This window comes from Saccostrea cucullata, unplaced genomic scaffold (assembly GCF_032062105.1).
Source record: "Saccostrea cucullata isolate Sc308-1 unplaced genomic scaffold, CSIRO_AGI_Scuc_v1 ctg4482, whole genome shotgun sequence".
Classification (NCBI taxonomy): domain Eukaryota; kingdom Metazoa; phylum Mollusca; class Bivalvia; order Ostreida; family Ostreidae; genus Saccostrea; species Saccostrea cuccullata.
In genome coordinates this window covers 24,706-49,442 of record NW_026931846.1, presented here as the reverse complement: position 1 = coordinate 49,442, position 24,737 = coordinate 24,706, and the positions used below count along the sequence as shown (strand labels likewise).

Sequence of the window (24,737 nt, the reverse complement as noted above, 5' to 3'; positions counted from 1 at the left end):
TATCGCCAAATATATCACAAATGTTACGAATTCTGTGAAAAACTACGTCAGAAAGTTGGCCAAAATTTAAAAAAGAAGACCCTGAAACTTTGTTAGAATGGATAAAAAGTATCAAATGGATGTCAAAATCTCGCATTATCGATAAGCCATCTAGGGCATTTAAGGGAGATATGAAAATCATCTGTCTGTAAATGTTCAATAATTCAGAAGTGAAAGAAGAATTTAGATAAATTTTGCAATCAGTATGTAATGGTTCTGGCTAACATTGTCCTTGTTTGTAAGGCTCATTACTTTAATTGTATTTTAGAGGAACTGAGATTGAATTCTGCAACTCGTTGATTGACTCATACTCTTGGCCCCCTTTCTAAGAAAGAAATCCTTCAAGTTCATGTCAATTAATTTATTTTTGATAATTCCAACATTAAAATTGTTTTTGAATTACGTACAATACCTAAAACTGATTTTAAACTTCATAAAAATCCCTGCAAGCAAAGATACTAGTATAGATAACTGGTTGCAGATAAGGTTCCACCAATTACATGTATAAGCATCTTTCTTTACTCCTCACTAAAATATTACATGTAACAGCAGGGAAGGAGAAACTTTACAATAAAACTGTACAATGATATTCAAGAAGTAATGTAAATCAGCTGTGGATATCTAATAACACTGAGTAACTTTTCTAAAAATTGAAAAGCATAATTTTCCCTCAAAGCATAAAGCCTTACCAACACTGTATCCATCTAACTTATTTGTATTGTTTTAATGGACGTTTGTTTGAACTTGAGCACTGTTTATTTCCATAACATCAAAACGTACAATTTTCTTTTTTTAACACAACCAATCCTCACGATGAATTAAATCGAAGCTTATCGAAAACATAGACACCTGGGACGTTAATAAAAATGGATCTCGGATTTTTTTCTTTCCATGTAATTGGTCATTAACCAATTAGTTTGGGGGAAAATAACTATCGTTCTATTAACAGCAAAATTATGTTGTATTTAGAGACCAAGTCTTTCAACAAACTATTTGAATTATGATGGACACTAATTATGCTCTTTTAATTGGTGATCGTTCTTATAAGTAAAATCGATTTTAAAAAATCCACACAAGAAAAGAAACTTTTTTTTTACATTCAGATGTATCCGCTACGTTTAGTTTAATCCATTCATAGGAAGACTCGTTATCAATCAATTGTAAATGCATGATAGCCGACTGAAAACAAGATGGTTGAAATCCCAGTACTATATTCAAAAGCTTAGTTGAAGTGCAAATCATCATTTTAAATAAGCCACTGATTGAAAAATAGATGTTTAGGGGGATTTCAACAACCGTGTTGACCAGAGAGTCAACAGTTTGGTATGATTGAACTTGTTAGCAAAAATGACACAATGGCCTTGTTAGCAAGTATCATTGGGTCCTTTTTTGTCTAATATGTACGTAACGGTTTCCGGCCCATTACTCTTGAGAACAGAAATTCCTTGGCTTTTCATTAAGATGCTACAAATCGTATGCATTTTCTATTTTAACAGTTACTTAGTTTGTGATAATGAGATTGAAAACTCTAGTTTTTATTTAAAAAGTTCTTATGTTTTTGGGAATATCACACTTTCCTTGTTGGCAGGCAATCTAAGCAGTGCTTGCCCAGGATTTTTTTTTTTGCAAACCTGTATTGATGTACCTTTGGACGTTGAAGAAATCTGGTTAATGTTCATAAAAAAGATAGTGTAAGGGACTTGAGAAAAGAGTTACATAATGATTTGAAAGGGAAAAAAACTTAAAACCGTAATACAACGTAATTTTATCCATCGTTTTCATCAGCATTGTGTGTAATTGTAAATATTACATTATATAATATTGAACAGTCAAGGCATTAAAGAACTGATGTGATTTTATCTGACTTCAGTATCTCGTATTTTTGAAATTCATTTGAAAACATTTAAAAATTTACTATTTACTATTTTGTGTTCGACGTATTTTATATGATATTACGTGTTTCTGAATCTATTATCTCTTTAATCCTATTTAATAGAGGAAGGAAAATTAAAGCTCCGAACGCTATGTAAGATGAAATCCTATAATGATCAGCCTGATGATATATATGCATTTTTACTCTCTCGAGTATTGATATAACAGTATAAAACAGAGCGTGTATCTGAAGATTAAGTTGCCAGAGATTGTAATATCCGTTTCTGGAGGAAACCATGAATCAGTCGTCATCTTCAACCGCCAACGAAACAAATGTCCCCTGGAGTAAAATCGCTCTTGGTGTGTTCCTTTATTTTATTGTCCTTGTTACTATTTTTGGTAACATCCTAGTACTGGTCGCCGTTAAAAGTAACAAACGTCTTCAGACGGTGTTTAATTTTTACGTAGTGAATTTAGCTTTGACGGACGTTTTAGTAGCTGTTACGGCAATGAGTTTCTACACCTTGGACAATATTCTTGGTTACTGGCCATTTGGAAGGATAATGTGTGGTGTTTGGATATTTTTTGATTATGGAATGACGTTCGCGTCCGTTTTCACGCTATGTATTATCTCTATTGACCGATTCTGGGCGGTAAATTGGCCGATACATTACAAATCTCATCATAATAAAAAGAAAGCCCTTGGGATGATATGTGGTGCATGGTAAGTATCTAATTAGAAGTATTTTATTTGATGCTTTACATTGACGCACAGTACTAGCAGTAATTATAAATATCCCATAACTTATAAAACAAAACATTTTAATTTCCGTTGCAAATTTGTTATCCTTTGTATACATGTAACATTGTATTTGTTGACAAGGGCATTGTATCGACCATAGATTTCATGAATTAATTATTTCTACTTACGAAGGATTTTAACATATTCTGCAATTCGTATGAAACATAATCATTCAATTCTTTCAGGGGACTTGTTTTAAGCATGCCCCAGAGTCTTGATTTATATTTTAATACCAGGGAGATTCATATAGAACAAATCAGATTGAGCTGCTAATGAGTCGATGATTTTTCCTGATATATATCTATTACTACAAACTTCTGACAGGTTAACAAATCTTATCTGACAAAACAAATTATTAATTATATGAAAGCACACCATTTTGAACTAAATAACAGGAAGGTAAAAACAAACGAAAACAAGACAGTGTTTACAGTGTATTCTCTAAGATAACAAAAAAAAAAAATAAAAAATAAAACGTTAAGAATATCTTTATGCATCAAACAAATAATTCTATTTCAAACAATAAAAAAAAAACATTTTAAAATGAACATAGTTCCGTGTTAGGAATCATTTTCCCTCCCTATTCTTTTAATGAATGAAAAACAATTACAATAGAATGATACAATTGAAATAATATCCGTATTTTTAAAGGAAATAGTGGAATTAAATATGAATTCATTTTCTTGCGAGAGCCACATAACATTATTTGTTGAAGTAAAAAAGAATGAATATCTTTGAGAACCACAATACATGAATTCTGCATGTCACTTTGCAAAAACATTCAAACGCCAACAACACATAGAGAAGTTATAAAGTTATCTGTTATGAAATTTACTTTTTATTGATGCAATAATATCTGTAAAATTTAACATGAATGGTAAACCTCATAGAGTTATGAATTAAAGACCTTTAAATTCCATTTGAGGTATTTAATGGTTTTATTATTTCAGAAAAAATCGCTCCGCAATCAAGGTAAAATGTCCAAAACCAAATACCTTAGCTTACTTCTGATGTCAGTGTTTATCAAAGTATTTCTCTTCAAAAACAATCATCATTAAGTATCAGGAAGTGTCCATTATAGTGTTCTACTATTTACAATTTCAAAATGACATAACTGTTCACTTGTCCTTTTGAAAATCGAAACAGTTAATTGTTTTCCACTTTGAAAATGATTTAGGTCAGATTCTTTGCTGGGAATAACTTTAAGTGGTTATGCTTTAAATGGAAAGCATAATTATGTAAAATGATCAATTCATTATGTTTAAAAAAATCAGTCAAAATGTTTTCATACAAAAACTTAAAGCTTTAAAAACAAGACCTTATATATTTGATTTATCAAAATTCATATACAGCAATATTGGAAATTAAATATTTTTTCGCTTTAAAATACAAATTAACTATTCCTTAAAATACTGTATCAGAAGATTTGTTGATTTACATTGCTATGTATTGGACATTTCCAAGGGTTACAAACTAAAAAAAAATCTGTTCTTTCCATGACTTCTTCGATCGCACAGATATAGCTAGACAGCTGGGATGCATGACGATTAATAATGTCTACAGAAACTTTACATTTTGACATGCCTGTTGAAATAGAAAAGCTTCCCGGTAGATTTGTATTATAAAGTTTTTGTCAGTAACACAAGTAGTATTCAAACATACATATTTGATTTAAAAGTTCGTGTCATTCGAATGTTATTTTCCATCATGGAATCTTCGATGCTTAAATTCTTTAGAATTGCACGATTAAATTCTATATATTATCATATCTACCTTTTCTAGATGAAATAGGAAATTTAAGTGTTTCTAAAGAACTCCATATTAACACACTCTACAAACTTAAGTAAACAGAAATCTGCGTGTTTCTTGTTAAAATTTGCAGACATATATTGATTTAAAGTGAAGTAATTCTGTGCTCTTTACAGACTATGTTGCATTGTATGTAAATGAGTATTGATTTAGGACAAATATACCAAAAAATCATTTCTTATTCAAGACGAATTTTAAACCACACAATGATTTTTACTTATCAAGAATTCAATTCAGGAGATGCTTTTTGAGTTTCCTTGATACAATATTTATACATTTATACACATCACAAGATTTTACCAAAATTAACTGCTTAAAAACTTATGTAGTCAAATGAAACAGAATTTGTGCAAAATATTATGCGCGAAAAAAAGAAAACACTTGTTGTGGCCTCCAACTCTACATTTAGATAAATTGTATCGGCGACGTATTTTCATATGTCGATACCATATATCCTGGTGAGCTTGAGATAAAAGATACCACAGAATCTGAGACCCCTGTTTCATATTTGGATATTTTACTTGAAAAAGACATTAATAGTAATCTTACTACCACAATCTACCAAGCTCTATTATAAAAGTGATCAATTTCACTTTACAATCTTCAACTTCCCTTACTTATGTAGCAATTTACCTTCATGACCTGCAAAAAGAGTTTATATACGATTCGATACGCAGGTGCATGCTATACGTATGTCCAATTTCTAAATAAACCAGGTAAATTATAGACAAACAAGTTGATGAAAGAAGAATATCAGCAGTCTCGTTTAAAGTAATCATTTCGTAAGTTAATTCCATTGCTTATACACTGAACAGTCTACGAATTTTCCCGTTATTTTCCGATCATGACAGGGAACACACGGTGGGTATGACCGGTCAGCAGGGTATGCTCACTGCTTCATGGCACTTGATCCCATCTCTGATGTTTCGGAGGTCCGTTTTGCTCTACTCCTATTTTGTATTGTTTTGTGAACTTTTGATTTTGAATACTGTTCGTTATCGCCATATGTTTAATTCCTTTTAAAATTACTTAGCACAAAAATGGCAGAACCATTTTAAGAAAATGGTATATGATGCCAATGAAAAAAAGATTTACAATGACCTTTACCTGATATTTTTCTTTGAATATAAAGATCCCGATCACATCAATCCATCGGGTATATGTTTTGTCGAGCAATAAGCACGAAATGATTTTAGGATGAGCTCTATAACAAGTATGTTATTTTGAATCATAAAATGTAAAATTTATGACCTGGAATAAACAGTTATACATGTATGTAATTGTAGCAAATATATTTCATTTCATCTTTGAATATTGTCACCTTTACGTTGGATCAATCAGCAAGAATAGGGAAAAAAAGAACAACCATTCACACATTGTAAAACTTTGAAAAAACTTAATAAACAATATTTTTACACGTTTATGTAATTCAAATTAGAAATGTATCACCGCAAGAGTGTAAACGCTAATGACATGCTGTAAATTTTGCCACAGGTTGCAAATTGAGATCTTTTGAGTATTTTGTTAAACCGAATACATGTAGATCTAGATCTATTAAAAAAAAAAAATAAAAACCACATTCGTGTATAATGGATAAATAACTTAAACTTGCAGCCTTCGTCATTTCTTTCTGTTACTTTCAAACCATTTGATGATATACAATTATATGGAGAGTGTCGTAGGCAATCTTGAAACAGAAAAAAATCCTTGTGTAATATTTTCTTTTACAATAAGGTGTACAAAAATTCTATGATAAAATATGAAGCAAATGCTATAAAAATGAGAACTGCTGTCAGTTTGCTATAAATTACAAATTCTGTTATGACCTGACATATGATCTGTATTTTACACATATATTTGGCATTTTCCTGTTGTTAGTATCAAAAATGTAACATTACGCAAACGTAGGGAAAGCAATCCATCAAAATAGTCATCCTGTCGGATTAGATAACATCATGCTAAAAGGTTGAAAAATGTAATTCAGATTAAAATTCATATTGTTAGAAATTTTTACAATGAGTGTAATGAAAATAAAAAAAGAAACGTTTGATGAGTTGAAAACGCTTTTTTGTTCAACAGTTCAGAAGAACAATGAGAACAGTTTGTATCGATGAATGCAGATATTAGAAATATTAGAAATAAAATATTTATGTTGTATTGGGTCCCGACCTATAAGGGTCTTTATATTTTTCTTAATCTAAAGATTAAAGACAGAATAATTCTGGTAAAACCCATGAGAGCAGAACGAAGCATTCACTTGATCGATACCTCATAAAGATGTACTTTACTCTTTTTGTTTTTTACTTTTTTTACTTATTTTTTACAAGATGTACATGTAACTATGAAAAAAAAAATTGCAGAAACCAAGTAAAACAGCTACTCTAACAAAAAAGACAGTAAAAAAAAACCGGACAGTCCAACGGTCTTATTATATATTCAACCAAAAAAAAAAAAAAAAAGAAACGCATAATTTTAAGTCATCAAAGAAATTTTGAAAAAGTATATGGAACAACTTATATTTTTTATAATTAAATACATGTGACCTATAACTGGGCTTTTAAACCCAAATTATTGAATTATTTCCCTAAAATTGATTAATAATGTTTATGAAAATAGTGTTTTGTATGATTGCCCTAAATCGGGGGTTAATGAAATTTTGGATTTAGAGAAACAATAAACACTCCTATTAAACCCACATTTTTGCTTTGATTACAATGTTGATGCTGCAATGCCACGCCTAAACAAAGATGAACGCAATGAAGCTCTAACAATGATTCCTGGTCCGATTTTAATTACTTTTACAAATAATTATTATTTGCCAGCATAAACCTATTTAGAATGCTGTCCGAAAAAATATGCTGGCTTTCATAAAGCGTGTGGCGATCAAAATGGCGGACATCCAATTTTTCTAATTTTCTCTCAATATCGTTCAAAAAGTAATGTGTGAATATCTTTACTATAAAAATGATATAAGAATGCTAACATTATTAGTTTAACTCAAAAATTTAGTGTTTCTAACATTAATCCGAATTTTCTCTGTTTTATTTGTCTATTGTTCTATATTCTGCTTTGTTTAGGATTTTACATTTGCAAACATCCATACACTGCAGATTTGTATTTTTTCCCTCTGCATCTCACTATTCTACAATTGAATGATGGTGCAGCTGGAATTCAAAATGGTGAATATTCCTTTTTTTCATTTTTCTTAATGTCGTTTACATATTAGGAGAAAGGATTTGTGAATATCTTACTGAGCGAGTACAATTAACTATGTAGAATTCTATTAAAACACTAATATGATCACTTTAAATCGGAAAATTTAGTTGTTTAAATTTAAAATGTGTTATTTAGCTCAAAATGGCAATTCAAAATGACTCATATTAACTTTTCAGTCAAACTGCTTAATTTTGAGTTGTTTTGCAGAAAATAAATTACAGTTTCTTTTATACATATATAGTATATTGATTAGTCCATTAAATATGAACAAACAAAAAATACTAGAAAAGATTCATTTTTTTCTGGAAATAGTTAAATCAAACTCGACTCAAAAGTTTCCAAATTTTCCACCTCGTAATTGACCGATTGTTGTGAGCCCCCATACCTATTGAACCCTGTGTTTATCAACTCGCATTTCTACCTCAACATCCCCAGCACACCATCAAATATACAGAAATTCTTGTCCGATATCGAATACTTTGGTTTAGCTTTTTAGCACTTATAAGAACATATTATCCCCTGATTCTTCTATTCCAACTGAATATGTTTCAGTCTGTCTTCGGAATTTTGGTATTTTCATTGGTGCCCCGTGTCAAGGATGACAACCCACTTGGCACGTAAAAGATCGTTTCTCTGCAAAAAGAGTAAGCTCATTGGGGGCCGCCAGAGAAACCAACATCCTTCAAAAACCGATTATTTAAACTGATAGTCCGCTGAAACATGGCTGAAAATTGCCGATTCGGCGTTAAACAACATACAATCAATCAATCAACACTCAAGGAACAACACATTTATGTTCAAATGTTAAAAGTCTATTTTGTTTTCCAAAACCTTATGCAAAATGAAGTAGAGGTACTGTGAGCTCACTAAATACCCCCTGTCTCCCATATGAATATAATAATGACAGTGTCCATGTTTTGCTAGGTGAAACCCAAAATATGCTTAGATGTAATAAAGATTTGTGAAAGTTTATAAGTTTCATCCAGTGGTATGAGAGGAGTTGTGGATAAGAGATGGGTATCCCAAAACGTAAAAGACGTAAAATATGCTTTTCAAGCAAATAAAAAATCTCTGATATTCAAGACATGTAGCTCTTTATTTCGTGCCGCGTGTTGTCTTTTAGGGTTTGCTATAAACAAGAAAATGAAACTTTATCATCTGGAATCAAATTGTGTGTATATTTTGGTTAGAAAAGTTGTATAATTATGCAATTTAAGTGCGCCTGCATTTTATTCCTATCACTATATTTGGCCAATAGGCCTAAGCCATTCCTGTTGTCTAGTCAACACTTCAAACAAAATTTTCTTGTCGAACACTCCAAGAACTTTACAGGCAACTTGACCACACTTCTTTGTTAGGATAGTGTAAGGTTGTATCAAGAGTCGATGGAGGATTGATCACAAACATTTCTTCTTTCAGATTTTGTAAATTTCAAAATTTTTAAATCTATATACACTGTTAAATACAAAATTGGTGGAGGAGGACCGTTCACAACATGAAATATTTGAGAATACAGTTGAATTTTTAACTGAGAATAACAAAATGCAAATGTAGGGACACAGGAGCTGACAATCAATTTATGGTTTACGTATATTATACTGATAATTCTTAATAAATATGTTTATATTTGGATATTATAATATATTCAAATTTATATGATGTAACAATTACTCTTAATTGGTCGTGGTTCATCATTTTAAAAATCATACTAAGCTATGTTGCACTAGTCCTTCCACATGAACATAAACATTTAAAACTAAAAATAGATCAAAATTTCCAACAACTGTATGATGCAGCCCTCGAACTACAATGTTCACTCGCCTTAATAACGCTTTTTTGTTTTCATATTGTCACCAAAACAGCAATTATTGTATGATATTATTAACTTTTTATTTGAAGAAGCATGATAGGACGGGTAATAGGTATAATGTCTTCGGAATAGTCGTAAAAATTTATCTTTATAATCTCTCTTTGATAAGTCATCAAAAATATCCTAAAAATATTTAAACATTATTTCAGGAATATATAAAAAACTATTTATTTTCAAAATCTGCTAAACGAGTAATTAAGCAGTTTGGGTATTTTACAAAATCGAGTGTATAAAACGTCATTTGAATTGCCATTTTGACACATATAACCTGATCTTTAGTATTGGAATTTTGCATAGTTGTACTTCGATCAATAAGATATTCACAAATCCTCTCTCCAATGTAAATAAATTTAAGAAATAATTTTTAAAAAAAGGAATATGCGCCATTTTGAATCGCCATTTTGAATTTCAACTTACAGCTGCACCATCATTCAATTGTAGAATAGTGAGATGTCGAGGAAAAAATACAAATCTGCAGTGTACGGATGTTTGCAAATGTAAAATCCTGAACAAAGAAGAATAAAGGAACAAAAGACAAATAAATCAGAGAAAATTCGAATTAAGTGTAGAAAAGATTAAATTTTATAAGTTAAACTAAGTTAAACTTAGCATTCTATTATATTTTTTTTATAGTTTTGTTATACTCAGTTAGATATTCACTCATTAGTTGTTCATTTTGAACGACATTTTAGAAAAATTTTTTTTGAATCACCCTTTTGACCTCTTTAACGTCATTTTCATGAAGGCCAAGATTTTTTCGTAACACACTCGAAATAGGTTTAAAAAATTTGCTGGAAATAATAATTATTTGCCGTTAGAAGTCATTTCTAGCCTTCTTTTAAAAATCAGGACCAGACTATAACCGGAACTACGCAACTGAAAGTTGCAACTGCACATCGGTCGGCTTTGCAGCAGTTAAACGCACGTCTCCACCAGTTAGAACACAGATGGCAGACCTAGAATCCGCCGTTCGCGGGTTACCACACCCAGAAAGGGCCGTCAGATCCTCAATCAGCACCTGCGCAATTGACTGGGAACTGCTGTAAAAACTGCTGAAATCAGCATAAAGTGCACAAATTGTTCGTAAAAGACTGAGAGGAGCTGGTATTCGTGCACGACGTACATTGGAAATCCACTAGCGCTGAGAGGTTGCAAAGGACGTATGGATTGGCAAAGACGTATGCCTCTAGAATTTGAAGGCGATCAATGACATCAGTTTAACTTTTCAATTTGGAGCATACAACTTATTTGATTTTTATCACAACGCACTCACTCTAAAATCACTTTTAAAAATTAAGGTTTAAACTGAAAAGTTTAATCTGAATATGCGTTTCTTTTTTTTGTTGAGTATAATTTATCCCTTCGTTTCGCGAACAGTATTTAAGATCAAAAGTTCATAAAACAGTATAAAAGAGGAGCAGAGGAAACACGGACCTTCGAAACATCAGAGATGGGATCAAGTACGTGCCATGGAGAAGTTAGTATACCCTACCGACCGGTCACATCTATCGTGTGCTCCTTATCATGATCGGGAAATAATGGAAGGTCTTATGACAGTATACTGTACATTGGAATATTTATACGTATTCTATTGAGTAAAGTGTAAATGTTGGTTTTGTCAAAGTCAGTACTCATACTAATCTTTTATCCCTTGTACCAGTTTATCCAGATTCTGTGCAGTTATTATTTCAAGGATCGATTCTTTTTCACGGTCAATCTTTATCTTTGCATTAAACATAAAATCATCTGATATTTTTTTTGAGAAATATTTTTTAGATGTACAAATTTGTGCAACGACCTAATCCATCACTATGAAAATAACCATTTTGTTTAGTTTTATCGGTCAATTTCTAGTAATAAGTTAGTAACTTTCTAAAAGAACTTAAAGAAAATGCTTATATATTTGAAATGGTAAGTTATAACTAAAATCGAAAACACATATGTTGAAAGGGACTGAGTACAACAAAATCACGTAATTACTTTGCATTCTTGCAATATTCAGTGTATAAAAACATTTTATTCTCAATTCTGAACATTTTCCAATACATAAAACATTTTATCTAGCCAAAGGTTTTTAGGATGTGGCTTGGACCGAAGACCCTTGACGAGCGAAAATGGAAAACAAAAACAAGTGAAAACAAAGCATATATTACGAACAAGTATATTGAACTTCTGTATATTTATAGGTGTTAGGACAAGGGTTGACACTGGAACCTCCGAAGTCATTCAATCTAGTTGGAACAGCACACCGTGTTTTACCATTACATTCTTGAGACAGCTTGTTGAGAACATCTAATCTACAGTTGGTATCGTCCATCGTAGCTGAAGTAGACGGACAAACTTGGGCTGTAGGCTCAGTTCGTCCATAGTTGGCAGACACAATGGTTAGAGTTTTGGAGTTTTCACACCGGATTTCTCCATCATCGGCCCCGCACATTATTACAGTCCTTTGTTCTTTATTGTATAAAGAAAAAAAAAATGTAAATATATTCTTAAGCCCCTTCCTTATTTGAATGTTACTTCAAATCTTTTGATAGAATTTAATTTTTGGAATATTATCTACATGTACTTACCCGGTGTGTTTGCTTTTTGTTCACATTCCAACAATTGGTCTAAAACCAAAAACAAATCTAATTAGTCAAATCAAAACTTTATAATTATATTATCATTTTTTTTAAAGTGATTTTACTTACACTAACAATACCTTTGTAGTTGGTTTTAAAAGATTATTCACCCCTAGCTGATGTTTATTTGATCATATAGTGACTAAACTGATAACAATGTTTTTTTTCTTTAAATAAAAATAAAAACTAAACCTTGCAGATTTGATAGCCTCGCATCCTGCACACGGTTGTCTGAAAAATATTGAAAAAAATGGAATTTTCTAAGTCTGATAGGATGTACATGTGTATTGTACATGAGTTAAGGTCAAAATTCTTGCACTTATTTCTTGGACCTCTATTTTCAAAATGAAATAGTACATAAGAAGGCAAAAAGAGTAAAGAATACACAGTTTTGTTATACTTGACAAGACCAAAGCTCCAAGAACCACAGCGATACCAAGTGGAAAAAAGGAAGGAACGGAATCCCAAAGTAAGTCAGGAATGGAATCTGTGGGTAACACATAGTCGTTATCTGCCATTGTTTTCTGGAAAGAAAAGTCCAGGAAAAAAGGTATATAAGAAATGAAAAAAAGGAATCCCATTAGTTTGGAAAAAAGAAAAAAAGACAAATGGGAGGAGAAAGTGATGACGAAATACAAGAAAATGGAAATTATTCGAAAGTTTTCAATTATTAGATTTTGCAGCTAGGAAAGATGAGATCGTAAAATGATTATATAGATTCAATCAAAGCACAGAAATAAAAGTCCCTTGCATGGATGTTTTTTTTTTTTTTTTTTACATTTTTCAAATTAGTTTAATTTCATTTGTTGACATACAGGTTAGTGAATCTACTATATGGTCTTCTTTATGTGAATCAGCGTGCCACACGAAGTTTATGGATAAATAAATCGTTGTGCCTCAGGTACCATGAGTACCATCCTATAAAAATGGTTCGTTTCCTTAAATCATATACGCATCGTGTAGACTGTAGATATACATTCATGTCACAATTTCAAGATGTAATGCCAAAGCAGTTTGGAAGGAGTCAGGGGAAAAATGAAGAGTAGTTAGGAAAATTCCTTTAGCATACACATTAATACATCGATGTTGAATGTCGCAGTAAATAAATTGTTTACCTTGTAGAGTGCCCCGTAAGTACACTTCCCTAGGGTAACCTATAAAACGTTCCTTCTCACCGATTAAACACTCTTTCGTCTCGTACGAAGAAAAATGTGGTAGTTCTGTTTTTACATTGATTGTAATGGCCTATAGGCTAATACCTGAAGGGGATTTTTGACCAGTAAGCAGATTCGGTTCAAATAAGAAGCATGAAAGGATTTTTTTTCAGGTTTTCTTTGTGCGAAACATTTACCATATCCAATTATTCATTAAATTTTGAAAGAAACAGTCTCATAACCGCACCGGTTTGTGCAAACAAATCGAGTAACTCGCATCAGCGCGTTATGAAAATTTGTTTGAGTACACCGCTGCTGTGTTGAGACTATCTTTCTAAAATAATGATTCATTGCTTATATTTACATTTTTAAAACTCTATGCCTTGACTGCCAATGGGATTTATATTTTAAATTCCATATATTATCCTTCGAGTAAGCCACTTTTAATAGAAGAGCCAATGTAACAGCTTCTCGTCAACGTGAACGTGATTTGTTTTAAATTTTCGCTTAAGACGTTGTTCTCCGCCGGTGTTAAACATTTGTGACTTCAAAATAAAACGCATGCTTTAACTTTTTGACCCGTTTTTAGTGTTATGGTCTTTTGAATGCCATAGATTTCCAAACTTTTTATGCATGTTATAGGCAAATAAACATGTAACGTAAATAAAGTATGGCAAATGAAAATAGTATAAACGCTGCATGACGGGTGACCTCACAATACTTCACATCAACGATAACATCACTAATCTTATCAGACCGGTGATTTCATCAGATGTCTTTGTAACGTAGTGGTTAGAGTTTTTGTTCTACAGTCGCGAGGTAAGAAGTTGATTTTTCCGGTACATCTCTGGATCCAATTATTGCGGGACGTTGAGACCGATTCTTGGATGATCTATGAATTTAAACCGAGATCAATCATTGAAGTAAGTGCTGGTACGAGAAAAAGATCCACCATTGTTCATTAGCCTTAAGTGCCGGTGTACAGGTATAAATTTGAATCCACACAACGGCAAGTGGTGACCTCTCAATATATATGTGAATTTTTCTTAAGGACAGATGATACAAACAAAAAATGGATGCCTGGATAGGTATACATTTCTTGGCCTAATTTCACTGCAAATGATGCAAATACTAAATTTCTATAAAATGAAGAAATTGTAAACCTTCTGTGAAGTTCAAAAGTCTACCCTTCTGAAACCATTCTTATTAATCTATACAAATATTTTTCACTTCAAAGTTCAAATCCCAATTTTGTGAAATTTTGAATAAAAAATTAAAAACTACGTGGTGAAACTTATTCATTTTAGTCATTTAAACATGACCCAAGTTGTTATTTTCAATTTTTTGGACATAAGTTGGTTTGTATCAAATATCCTTAAGGGACGTTTGACAAACAAATACTGATCAAACAGGCAAAAACATCAAACCAAAAAAGGTTATTCAGTCTTAAATCTATTGAAATGTACATGGAATGTAATAAGTGTCTTATACATGCACGAAACATTTCATGACTTAATGTGAATACAATATTTAATATTTCACATGAATATTATTCAAAGCTAGTTCACTGAATTGAATTAGCTGCTTTTATCGAAGGGAGTGCATAGCCGCCTTAAGTTACCTAAATCTCAGTACTTATTCCTAGTGATTATCGTTCTTGTGAAATATCTTAGTTGATTATTGCCCCTTTTAATAAAAACACCTGAGGGCCCTTTGGTTGCAACTTCCTTTTTCAATATTCCAGCATCATTTTGGGTCGGTAAATTTTTTTCAGCTTGTTGTTAGTTTTTTTGTGAGATAAAAATGCATTCTGAATAAGAAAGTTTTCAAGAAAGTTAAATAAATGTTAATTATTATGAAGAAAATACTTCATAAAACACCAAAACAGACATCCAAAATCAAGTTTAAACATTTACCCTGCTTATCTGCTTATAGAAATATTTCTTTATGAAATAAAGCGACAACTGATGCATTATACAATCCGACTTTGTGGGAGTGGACGACTAATCCTCCATAAACACCTGATCCCACCTGAAATTTTCAGGTGTTGAAGTAGCTTCTTTTAATTAAACATAAAACATGTCTTGCAGTTTAATATTTCATAAAAAAGGGTGCAGAAAAAAAAATCGAAATAAACAGTATGTCAGCTTGTGCATACAATCGTTGTTTACCAATAATTAGAAAAAAATCAACAAAACTATATATATTTTATTGAATTTAGATGAAATATAATGCCAACAATGTTTAACTCTTGTCAGTCATTTTCATATCTTTCACACCAAAGGTTTCAAAAAAAGTAATTTGCTAATCAATTGAATAATTAAAGGAACTGATTATTTACGTAGAATTATTCACATCAACGGTTAGCCACCTGTATAAGATTGAGATACATGTAGTAACTCAACCATCTTGATAGAGACTAAAAATACCAATGATGCAAAAATCAATTTTTACAATATTTTCAAACTTGCTCAATGCGCCTTTAAAAGCAAAACAGTTGTTATGCCAAGTTAAATTCTATTGTGAAAGTAATTATTCTTCGGGGTCTGGTGGGGGGTGTTAATTTTCGTTGTTTTCGAAATATTCATTCGTCAACCACGAAATGTAAAATTTCATACCACCCCAAAATTCTTCATCAAAGACATCAAATCCCAATGAACCAATAGTTTTGCCTCAAAACAAGAAAATTTTACCTCACAAAAATTGTACAGTATTTATATTCATCAAAATAAGCTTTTTAAAATACCTTATAGTCCATCCCTTTTAAAATACATATAATCAGTTTTATTTTTAGTTAAAAGTTATCAAGTCTAAATCAATGAAATTAACGAGCAAATATCCCACCTGTCAAGTATAGGACCAAAATCGCTATTTAAGCTGCAATGGTCGGTGTCAGCAATACTCCAAGAAATATTAAAACAATCTTTCTCTTTCGCATTGCAGCATTCAAACACACTTCACCTAGTTCAAACATATACTGTAGTTTCATCAATTTTCGTTGAGCACCAGTTTTCGAGGATTTCGTTGTTGAGCAGATTAAAGAATTTAAATGTTCATTGAATTAAGAAATATATTATTGTATAGGCAATGTTTTTCCAGGAAATTACGTATCTTCGAAAACGTCTCTTTTACAAAATCCACAAAAAATAATGGCAATGAAAATTGAGGAAATCACAGTACATGAGTGAACCTGTTCAACAGAGCGAACGTTCGCGAGCTCTCTCCAAAATTCCTTATACCTGCAATAGAAATGTTCGCGAGCGCTTGCTCTGTTAAACAAGTCTCTGTGAAGAATGATTTAAGGAATCACTGTCTAGTTAGTATAGTATGCGAAGAACGTTTTGCATAAATTATCCCATGTTTCCCACTATCGTTGATGTCCCTGGCATACTATACTAACTAGACAGTGATTCCTTGTATTTCCATTTCATTGTGAAATAGATTTTAAATTTAGATTTTAAAAATGTAGACATAGATTTAAATTACTCGAGGACCCCAATGCCAATTTTAATTGTCCTCGTCCACTGACGTCAAGCACAAAGGTAGACGCATTTACATGCATATTTGGCCTCCCTAGCATCAGACACAAAGACTGATGCGCACGAGATTTGAATGCATGATAGGCCTCCTTAGCTCCTGACCTATCGACCTGCGTAATTTACATTCCGGTAGAATTATGAAGATATCAACTCCGCTAACTTTCAAAGAGTTATCACAGAGAGAAAAATTAGAAATGGAAATATATTAAAACTGATGGTTTATGTAATGCAGACTCCTGTACTTTTGATAAAGAAAATCATTTCAATAGGTTTTACGATTTTTTTTTGCATAAATCAGAAAATAAAATTAATAGTATTCATTTCATAAAATCCATGCGATTGAGATGAAAACGAAGCATTTAGTTATTTTTTGTGTACGATATTTAGATTTATTCAATGTGACGACAGTTTTTTTTACTTGATTGCTAATCTCAAAATCAATCTACAAAACTAGTGCCTACCCCGCTCAACGTGTTCATCTACCTTACTATCGGAAGACATTATTTCGAATGTTTGACAGACTTCACTTTTTTCCTGTTACATGTACGATATATCTTATTCCAATTTATCTGTTGAAACACAAAATTGTATAAGAAAAAAAAAACAAAAAAAAAAAAAACCCACAATTAATAATGTTAGTCTTACTGCACAAAAGCATTTTATTTCATTTGATAGAAACATTCGACGTAGAGAAGTAAAACATACCTTTTAAAGGATCACTTCATTACAAAGAGGGATTTGACCTATAGGACCGGGCTTGGTTTTTTTTCTACAAAAAGCTTGTCGATTTCCGTTCCGATTAATTACATTAGGCTGAATACATTTAACAATTTGTTTTTTCCTAAATCTTATTTTAGTGAGTAGAGGTAGAAGAAACCCTTTCATTGAGTTTCTGAGTTTGTCATCTCTAAACGTAATAATTGATATTTGTCTTTATTTCTCATTGTGCATAATGGTAAACTCTACTGTCTCTGAAATTCTATTCTTTATGTCTAGGCTATTTATCCGTGGATATAATAAAACACGTCATTAATGTGTGCAAATTATATAGGCCTAAATGAAAACCAAGGGAGTACAGTTACTGATATATGTAGCCAAAATCATTGTGATTAAATTCTAAGGAAAATATACAACTGAAATTCGTCGCAGCTCAATACTTCCAAGAATACCTGCACTGAGTAACACATAGTGAGTTATTCTTGTCCTCGGAGAAAGTGTGTTTATTCTGAGGCTTGTTCCGCCTCACTGCCAACTGTACATTTGATTGTTACAATTTGACATCTCTTTAGTTTTTCTTGTATCAAGGATAGAAAAAGGAAACAAGGATTTAACACAAGTTTATCTGCTGAAAAGGCGAAATTTAAAACTTTAAAAGTGTGGTGCAAGGTTCAGACTTTAAAAAGAAACATTTTACGGTCCAACTCATAAATCAAATGAGCTAGTCCGTCTATAAAAATGATAGGTATAAATTTGAGGCAGATGGTTACAACCTTATGCTATTCCCTTATGTAAGTGCTCGTTTTAAATTTGGCTCTTATATACGGTAGATCTATCCATAGTTTTGCAGATTATTTTTAAATCGCGATACAATAAATGCATCTACTAAATTATTAGTGAATTGAAAGTACTAGTATGATGAAAGAGGCAGTAAAGATTGAGATGAGGCAATCATAAAATTGCGAGAAAAAAAATCCGTAAATTTTACGATGACAAAAGACTTTTAAACGTACATTTCTTAAATTAAACTTTTAATACTAAGATGCAGCAAAAATTTAATTTTGAAAACAAATCAAAGCATTTATAATCGACCAAAAACCGTGAATGGCAGAGGTTGTTAAGTACATATTCCAGACCCAAGGGCTATATTTAATTTGCAATTCCGATCGAAAACTGTCCTTTATTGTACGTAAACTTTTCTATATTTTCGACTTTTCAAGATTCACTGATGCATTTCAGCCAAACTTGTCAAACACGTCCATAATGAAGGAATTTGAAGTTTGTATAAATTATGAATCGCTTCCTCTTGCAAAGAAATATAGTTAGGAAGTAGTAAATAATATTCGCCATTCGATTTAATTTTACAAATATATTCACTTCTTTAATACAGAAACGTCACATATGCATATACTGTGCTACAAAATATGCTGAACGTGGTGTAAATCACATATGGACTCTAAAAAGTCTAAAGAACCTCTAGAAAATTAAAAATCACCAGAAACCAGTTGGAATTCCGACTGGCACTTCTTATGTTCTGTTCTTAGGACATCTGCTTTAATATGCATTTGAAGCATATTTTGTTAAAAAAAATCTACATACATGTTTGGTCTTCAAATCAGGATTCAGTTATACATTTATTGAAGTTCCACCTCATCCAAGCAATCTCTAAAATTACCGCATCTGAAAGGGTATTCGTTTCATATGACATCTGATCGCAACTCTGATGTTTTGGAGGTTCGTGTTTGCTCTGCTCCTATTTTGTATTGTTTTATGGTCTTTAGTGTTCATTATCTCCAAATGTCTCCAAGCATACAGTGGATATTTATATGTGGAATAGCGTTGGGTTTCATGCCAAAAATCTACACCACACATATACATTATCTCCTTCAGTACCATATATCTCTCCTACTAACTTACAAGGTATAGGTGTTGCAACTATATATAGATAAGTAAGCAAAATAAGATTTGGGAAAAAAAATTATTGTATTGAGCAGATATTTTATTTCATCAGAATTCATTTGAGGAGGAATGCCACACCAACATTTCATTTCATTGATCTTTAAGACATCCTTATTAAATAATGATTTCAGCATTGAAAGGTTGATAGTAGATCTTAATTATTTTCTGTGTTTTTTTTTGTATTCTTTCAAGGAAAGAGAAAAAAATATCCAAATTAGATGCTTTAGAGTTAAAAGTTTGCTGTAAATGAATGCATCATATGAATATCCAATAATATCTAAAATAAGTTAAGAAAAACCGTATGGATATACTAAGGTCCAAATATATCAGAGGTGGAGCAGGCGTCATATAGAAGAAAGCATCCCCTGATGACGTCGTTCACGCGAAGAATTAAATGCAAATTCATTTAAATCGAATTAGTTTTCTTCGCATTAAATTACTTTGCATCGATCCATGTGAATGCTAAGCGAAACCTATTAAAATTAAATTTTGACGCATATGTGTAAGTCACATGCTACATTTTGGTGGTCAAACTTAGGTACCTATACTTTATTGAGTGAAAATCTAATACAATTATGAAAACCACTTAAATGTGAACAGACACCATGACATTATGTTAAATAGATCTGCTCTGCATGAGTTGACATCGTAGTATCCTTACTGTAAAGATAAAATTTAATTCGCTTTAGCTTACTTCAAATTATCCGTGTAAAAAGGGCATTTATACAATATTTAAAAATTATGAGTTATGAATCAAAGAACTTTCAATTCCATTTGATGTGTTTAATAGTTTTATTCTTTCAGAAAAAATCGTTCTGCATTGAAGGTAAAATGTCCAAAACCAAATAACTTAGCTTAATTCTGATGTCTGTGTTCATCAAAGTATTTCTCTTCAAGAACAATCATCAATGATTATCAGGAAGTGTCCATAATGGTGTTCTACTAATTACAATTTCAACCAGTCATAACTGTCAACAATTCGTTTTTCCACTTTGAAAATGGTTTAGGCTAGACTCTTTGCTGGGGATAACTGTAAGTGGTTTTGAATGGAAAACATGTAGAATTATCAATTCATTATGTTAAAAAAATCACTTAAAAAGTTTTCATGCAAAAAATTAAAACTAGTAACTTTTTACATTGCAAGAATTTTATATAGGTGCAGTACGTGATATATTTGAATTATCAAAATTTATAAACAGCGATATTCCAAATTAATCATTTTTTGCTTTGAAAAACAAAGTAACTATTCGCTCAAAAACAATATACATTACCATGTATTGGACTTTTTAATCTTTTATTTTCATGACTTCTTCAATCGCTAAGATATTGCTTGCTAACATGGTGATTACTAAAACAAAGTACTATTGACGTCTAAAAAAAAAATACTTTTTGACATGCCTGTTAAAGATGAAAAACTTTCCGGTAGATTTGCATTATCAAGTTTTTCTTTCAGTAATACGAGTAGTATTCAAACATTTATTTTTGATTTAAAAGTGCATGTGATTCAAATGTTATTTTCGATCATGGAATACTCGATGTTTAAAATCTATAGAATTGCACGATTAAATTCTACATATTATCATATCTATTTTTTCTACATGAAATAGGAACTTTAAGTGTTTCTTAAGAACCCCATATTAACACACTCTACAAACATACGTAAACAAAAAACTTATCGTTTCTTGTAAAAGTTCGCAGACATAATATATAAATTTACAGTAAAGTGATTATTTATTTAAGACAAATATACCAAAAATTCATTTTTTATTCATGATGAATTGTAAGTAACACAATGGTTTTTATTTTGCAAGAATTTGATTCAGGGAACACTTTTTAAGTTTCCTTGATACAAAAGTTATACATTTACACACATCACAAGATTTTACCAAAATGAACTGCTTAAAAACTTATGTAATCATATGAAGTAGAAATTGTGCAAAATCTTATGCGTGAAAAGAAGAAAACACTTGCTGTGGCCTCCAACTCTACATTTGGATATATCGACGACGTACTTTCTCATGTCGATACCATCTATCCTGGTAAGCTTGAGATAAAAGATACCACAGAATCTGAGACACCTTTTCATATTTGGATATTTTACTTGAAAAAGACGTTAATGGAAATCTAACAACCAAGCTCTATTATAAACGTGATGACTTTCACTTTGAAATCTTCAACTTCCCTTACCTATGCAGCAATATACCTTCATCACCTGCATAAGGGGTTTATATATGATTCGATACACAAAAGCATGCTATACGTTTGTCCAATTTCTAAAACGAGGTAAATTATAGACAAAAAAGTTGATGAAAGAAGAATATCAGCAGTCTCGTTTAAAGTCATCATTTCGTAAGTTCAATGGTCGATACAATGACCTTGTTAGCAAACACAATTAATCATTGAGTCAAATGCTGACTGACGTTTTTCATACTAATTGTTAATTCAATTCTTACACCCTGTAATGACATTGGACTTTTCCCGTTATTTCCCGATCATGACAAGGAATACACGGCGGGTGTGACCGGTCGGAAGGGTATGCTTACTCCTCCATGACACCTGACCCACCTCTGATGTTTCGGAGGTCCATGTTTGCTCTGTTCATGTTTTGAATTGTTTCATGAGCTTTTCAACTTTAAAACTTTTTGTTATCTCCAAACATCTCACTGTATTATCATTATTTGTAAAATTTCTTTTTTTAATTGCTTTATTATCATTATTATTATTATCTTATTTTACGCAATTGTACAAAAAGCATAAAATTTTACAGATAGGTTATTTTGAAAATATTTATGTCTTAAGTTATGTTAACAGGTTGTTTTCATTGGTGTTATGGTTACCCCCGTGTGTACTGGACCGTGTACAGAATTACGTAGCAGACGACACCTGTATTTGGGACCCGTTGTTGAACCAAGAAATGGTTATCGTAATAGGAATTGTGGGTCACCACGGTTCCTTCTTCCTGCTGTTCGGGTGTTATCTGCGGGTTCTGTTTGTAGTTCGACGACAGAGGAAAATCATCTCGGCGGAAATCACTGTAGATTCGTCGATTAATTCAATTCTGAGTCGTCGAAATCAAGCCTCAAATTGTACAGTCAGTGAAACAGATGACATAACTCCTGTGTCAAAGAACAAACTATATTTTGTTTTGTTACAATAAAGAAAATTACTTAGTATGACTTCAAGGATTCCTTTTAAACTTAATATTAATGAATGATCATAAAAACGACCAGTTAAGTAACCATATTAGTTCTATAATTAATTAAGATATTTATATAATATTGATTTTTGATGTTAATTTCAATATACAATGGAATTAATAATTAGTTGTACATGAAAAGGAAAAAAAAACTGAAAATCTGAAGTAAAAAGACTTAATAAGCAATGTACATGTATTGTAATCAGTTTTCATTTATATAATGTTTCAAACAAATCAAGGCTATCGGAGAACTTAAAGCTGTAAAATCACTGTTTTTCGTGGACATCATGATGAAAAACATTAATTAATTGCATTAACTAAAGGTACATTTAGACGATGACTAATTCTGTGCTGTTTTGCAGTTTTTAATATGCATGCAAATCTTTTGGTGCTTGTTATATTTATATATTTATTTTCTCTCTGAAGTTAAAATTATTGCATGATTTGTCGAATAATCATTTTAAATCATTAAAGAAAATTAATAAATGACACTTTTTTTCAAACCCTTTGTTTGTTAACAAAGTTAACTCGGTTATATAATGCTCCATAAGAAGAAACATCAGCTGAGTATTTGAGAGTGGTTTGTGCAATCACTTACTTAATATTAACACTTGGATGAAATGGGACGCCTTCATGTACTGCAAATGACATTTGCTTATCTAAATTATGCAATACCAACCTAAGCATTTTAACGAAACTCTCAAAATTAAGAATCTTATGCAATTTTTTGTTGTAAAGACGATTTTCGTAGAATAATGCTTTAATGTACATGTGTGTCATTTGATTGGATCAATGTCCTTTGCTTCCTTAATTTTACTGAAATTGATCAAAATCTTATACGTGAAAAGAAGGAAACACTTGCTATGCCCTTCAACTCGACATTTAGGTATATAGACGACGTACTGTCAATTAACAATGGTAACATACATTCTTATGTCGATACGATATATCCTGGTGAGCTTGATATAAAAGATACCACAAAGTATATATTTTACTTTAAAAAGACATTAATTGTAATCTAACAATCAAGCTCTATGATAAACGTGATGACTTTAAGTTAACTATCGTCGATATCACTTGCTTGTGCAACAAAATACCTTCACAACCTGCATACGGAGTTATTATAACTCAGTTGTTCTACACGCAAGAGCATGCCCTAAATATGAAAAATTTCTAAAACGAGGTAAATTATTGACTGATGGAACAAACAGTCTTGTTTAAAGTAATCATTTCGTAAGTTCTAAGGTCGATACAATGACTGTCAGCAAATACAGTTTATCACTGAGTCAAATGCTGACTGACGTTTTTCATACTAATTGTAAGTCCACTGCTTACACACTGAACTGACGACGAATTTTCCCGTTATTTCCCGATAATGACAGGGAGCACACGGTGGGTGTGACCGGTCGGCAGGGAATGCTCACTTCTTCATGGCACTTGATCCCATCTCTGATGTTTTGGAGGTCCAGGTTTGCTCTGCACCTATTTTTTAAATGAATTTTTGATCTTGAATAGCGTTCGTTATCTCAATATGTTTCATTCCTTTTAAACTTAATTGGCTCAAAAATGACAGAACCATTTTAAGAAAATGGTATATGACGCCAATGAAAAAAAAAAATTATAATGACATTTACGGGGTCTTTTTTCTTTGAATGTGAAGATGCCGATCACATCAATCTATCAGGTATATTTTGTGTCGAGCAATAAACATGACAAATGATTTTAGAAGGAGCTCTATAACAAGTAAGTTATTTTGCATCATAAAAAAAAATTCGTGACCTGGCATAAACATTTATAAATGTTTATAATTGTAGTAAATATATTTCATTTCATCTTTGAATATTGTCATCTTTATTTTGGATCAATCAGCAAGAATAGGGACAAAATGAACAATCATTCACACATTGTGACACTTGAAAAAGCGTAATAAGCAATATTTT

General features: G+C 31.6%; 2 protein-coding genes across 2 annotated transcripts; one reads left to right on the top strand and one right to left on the bottom strand.

Annotated features, from left to right (window-relative positions):
- The first annotated feature begins 2,207 nt into the window (after window positions 1-2,207).
- On the top strand, window positions 2,208-22,758 carry LOC134233682 (muscarinic acetylcholine receptor M2-like). The gene is made up of 2 exons (XM_062715666.1): window positions 2,208-2,635; window positions 22,413-22,758. The coding sequence occupies exons 1-2, from the start codon at window positions 2,208-2,210 to the stop codon at window positions 22,756-22,758; spliced, it is 774 nt and encodes a 257-aa protein (XP_062571650.1).
- On the bottom strand, window positions 11,642-13,587 carry LOC134233680 (uncharacterized). The gene is made up of 4 exons (XM_062715664.1): window positions 12,633-13,587; window positions 12,425-12,463; window positions 12,182-12,220; window positions 11,642-12,062 (listed from the first exon to the last, which is right to left on the bottom strand). The coding sequence occupies exons 1-4, from the start codon at window positions 12,811-12,813 to the stop codon at window positions 11,758-11,760; spliced, it is 564 nt and encodes a 187-aa protein (XP_062571648.1). The 5' UTR covers window positions 12,814-13,587; the 3' UTR covers window positions 11,642-11,757.
- Window positions 22,759-24,737: the final 1,979 nt, after the last annotated feature.

Coding starts and splice junctions, on each gene's coding strand:
- LOC134233682 (XM_062715666.1), top strand. CDS start 2,208: ATGAATCAGTCGTCATCTTCAACCGCCAACGAAACAAATGTCCCCTGG. Junction 2,636..22,412: donor GGGATGATATGTGGTGCATG/GTAAGTATCTAA, acceptor TTATGTTAACAG/GTTGTTTTCATTGGTGTTAT.
- LOC134233680 (XM_062715664.1), bottom strand. CDS start 12,813: ATGGGATTCCTTTTTTTCATTTCTTATATACCTTTTTTCCTGGACTTT. Junction 12,464..12,632: donor TGGAGCTTTGGTCTTGTCAA/GTATAACAAAAC, acceptor AATATTTTTCAG/ACAACCGTGTGCAGGATGCG. Junction 12,221..12,424: donor GAGGCTATCAAATCTGCAAG/GTTTAGTTTTTA, acceptor TTTTGGTTTTAG/ACCAATTGTTGGAATGTGAA.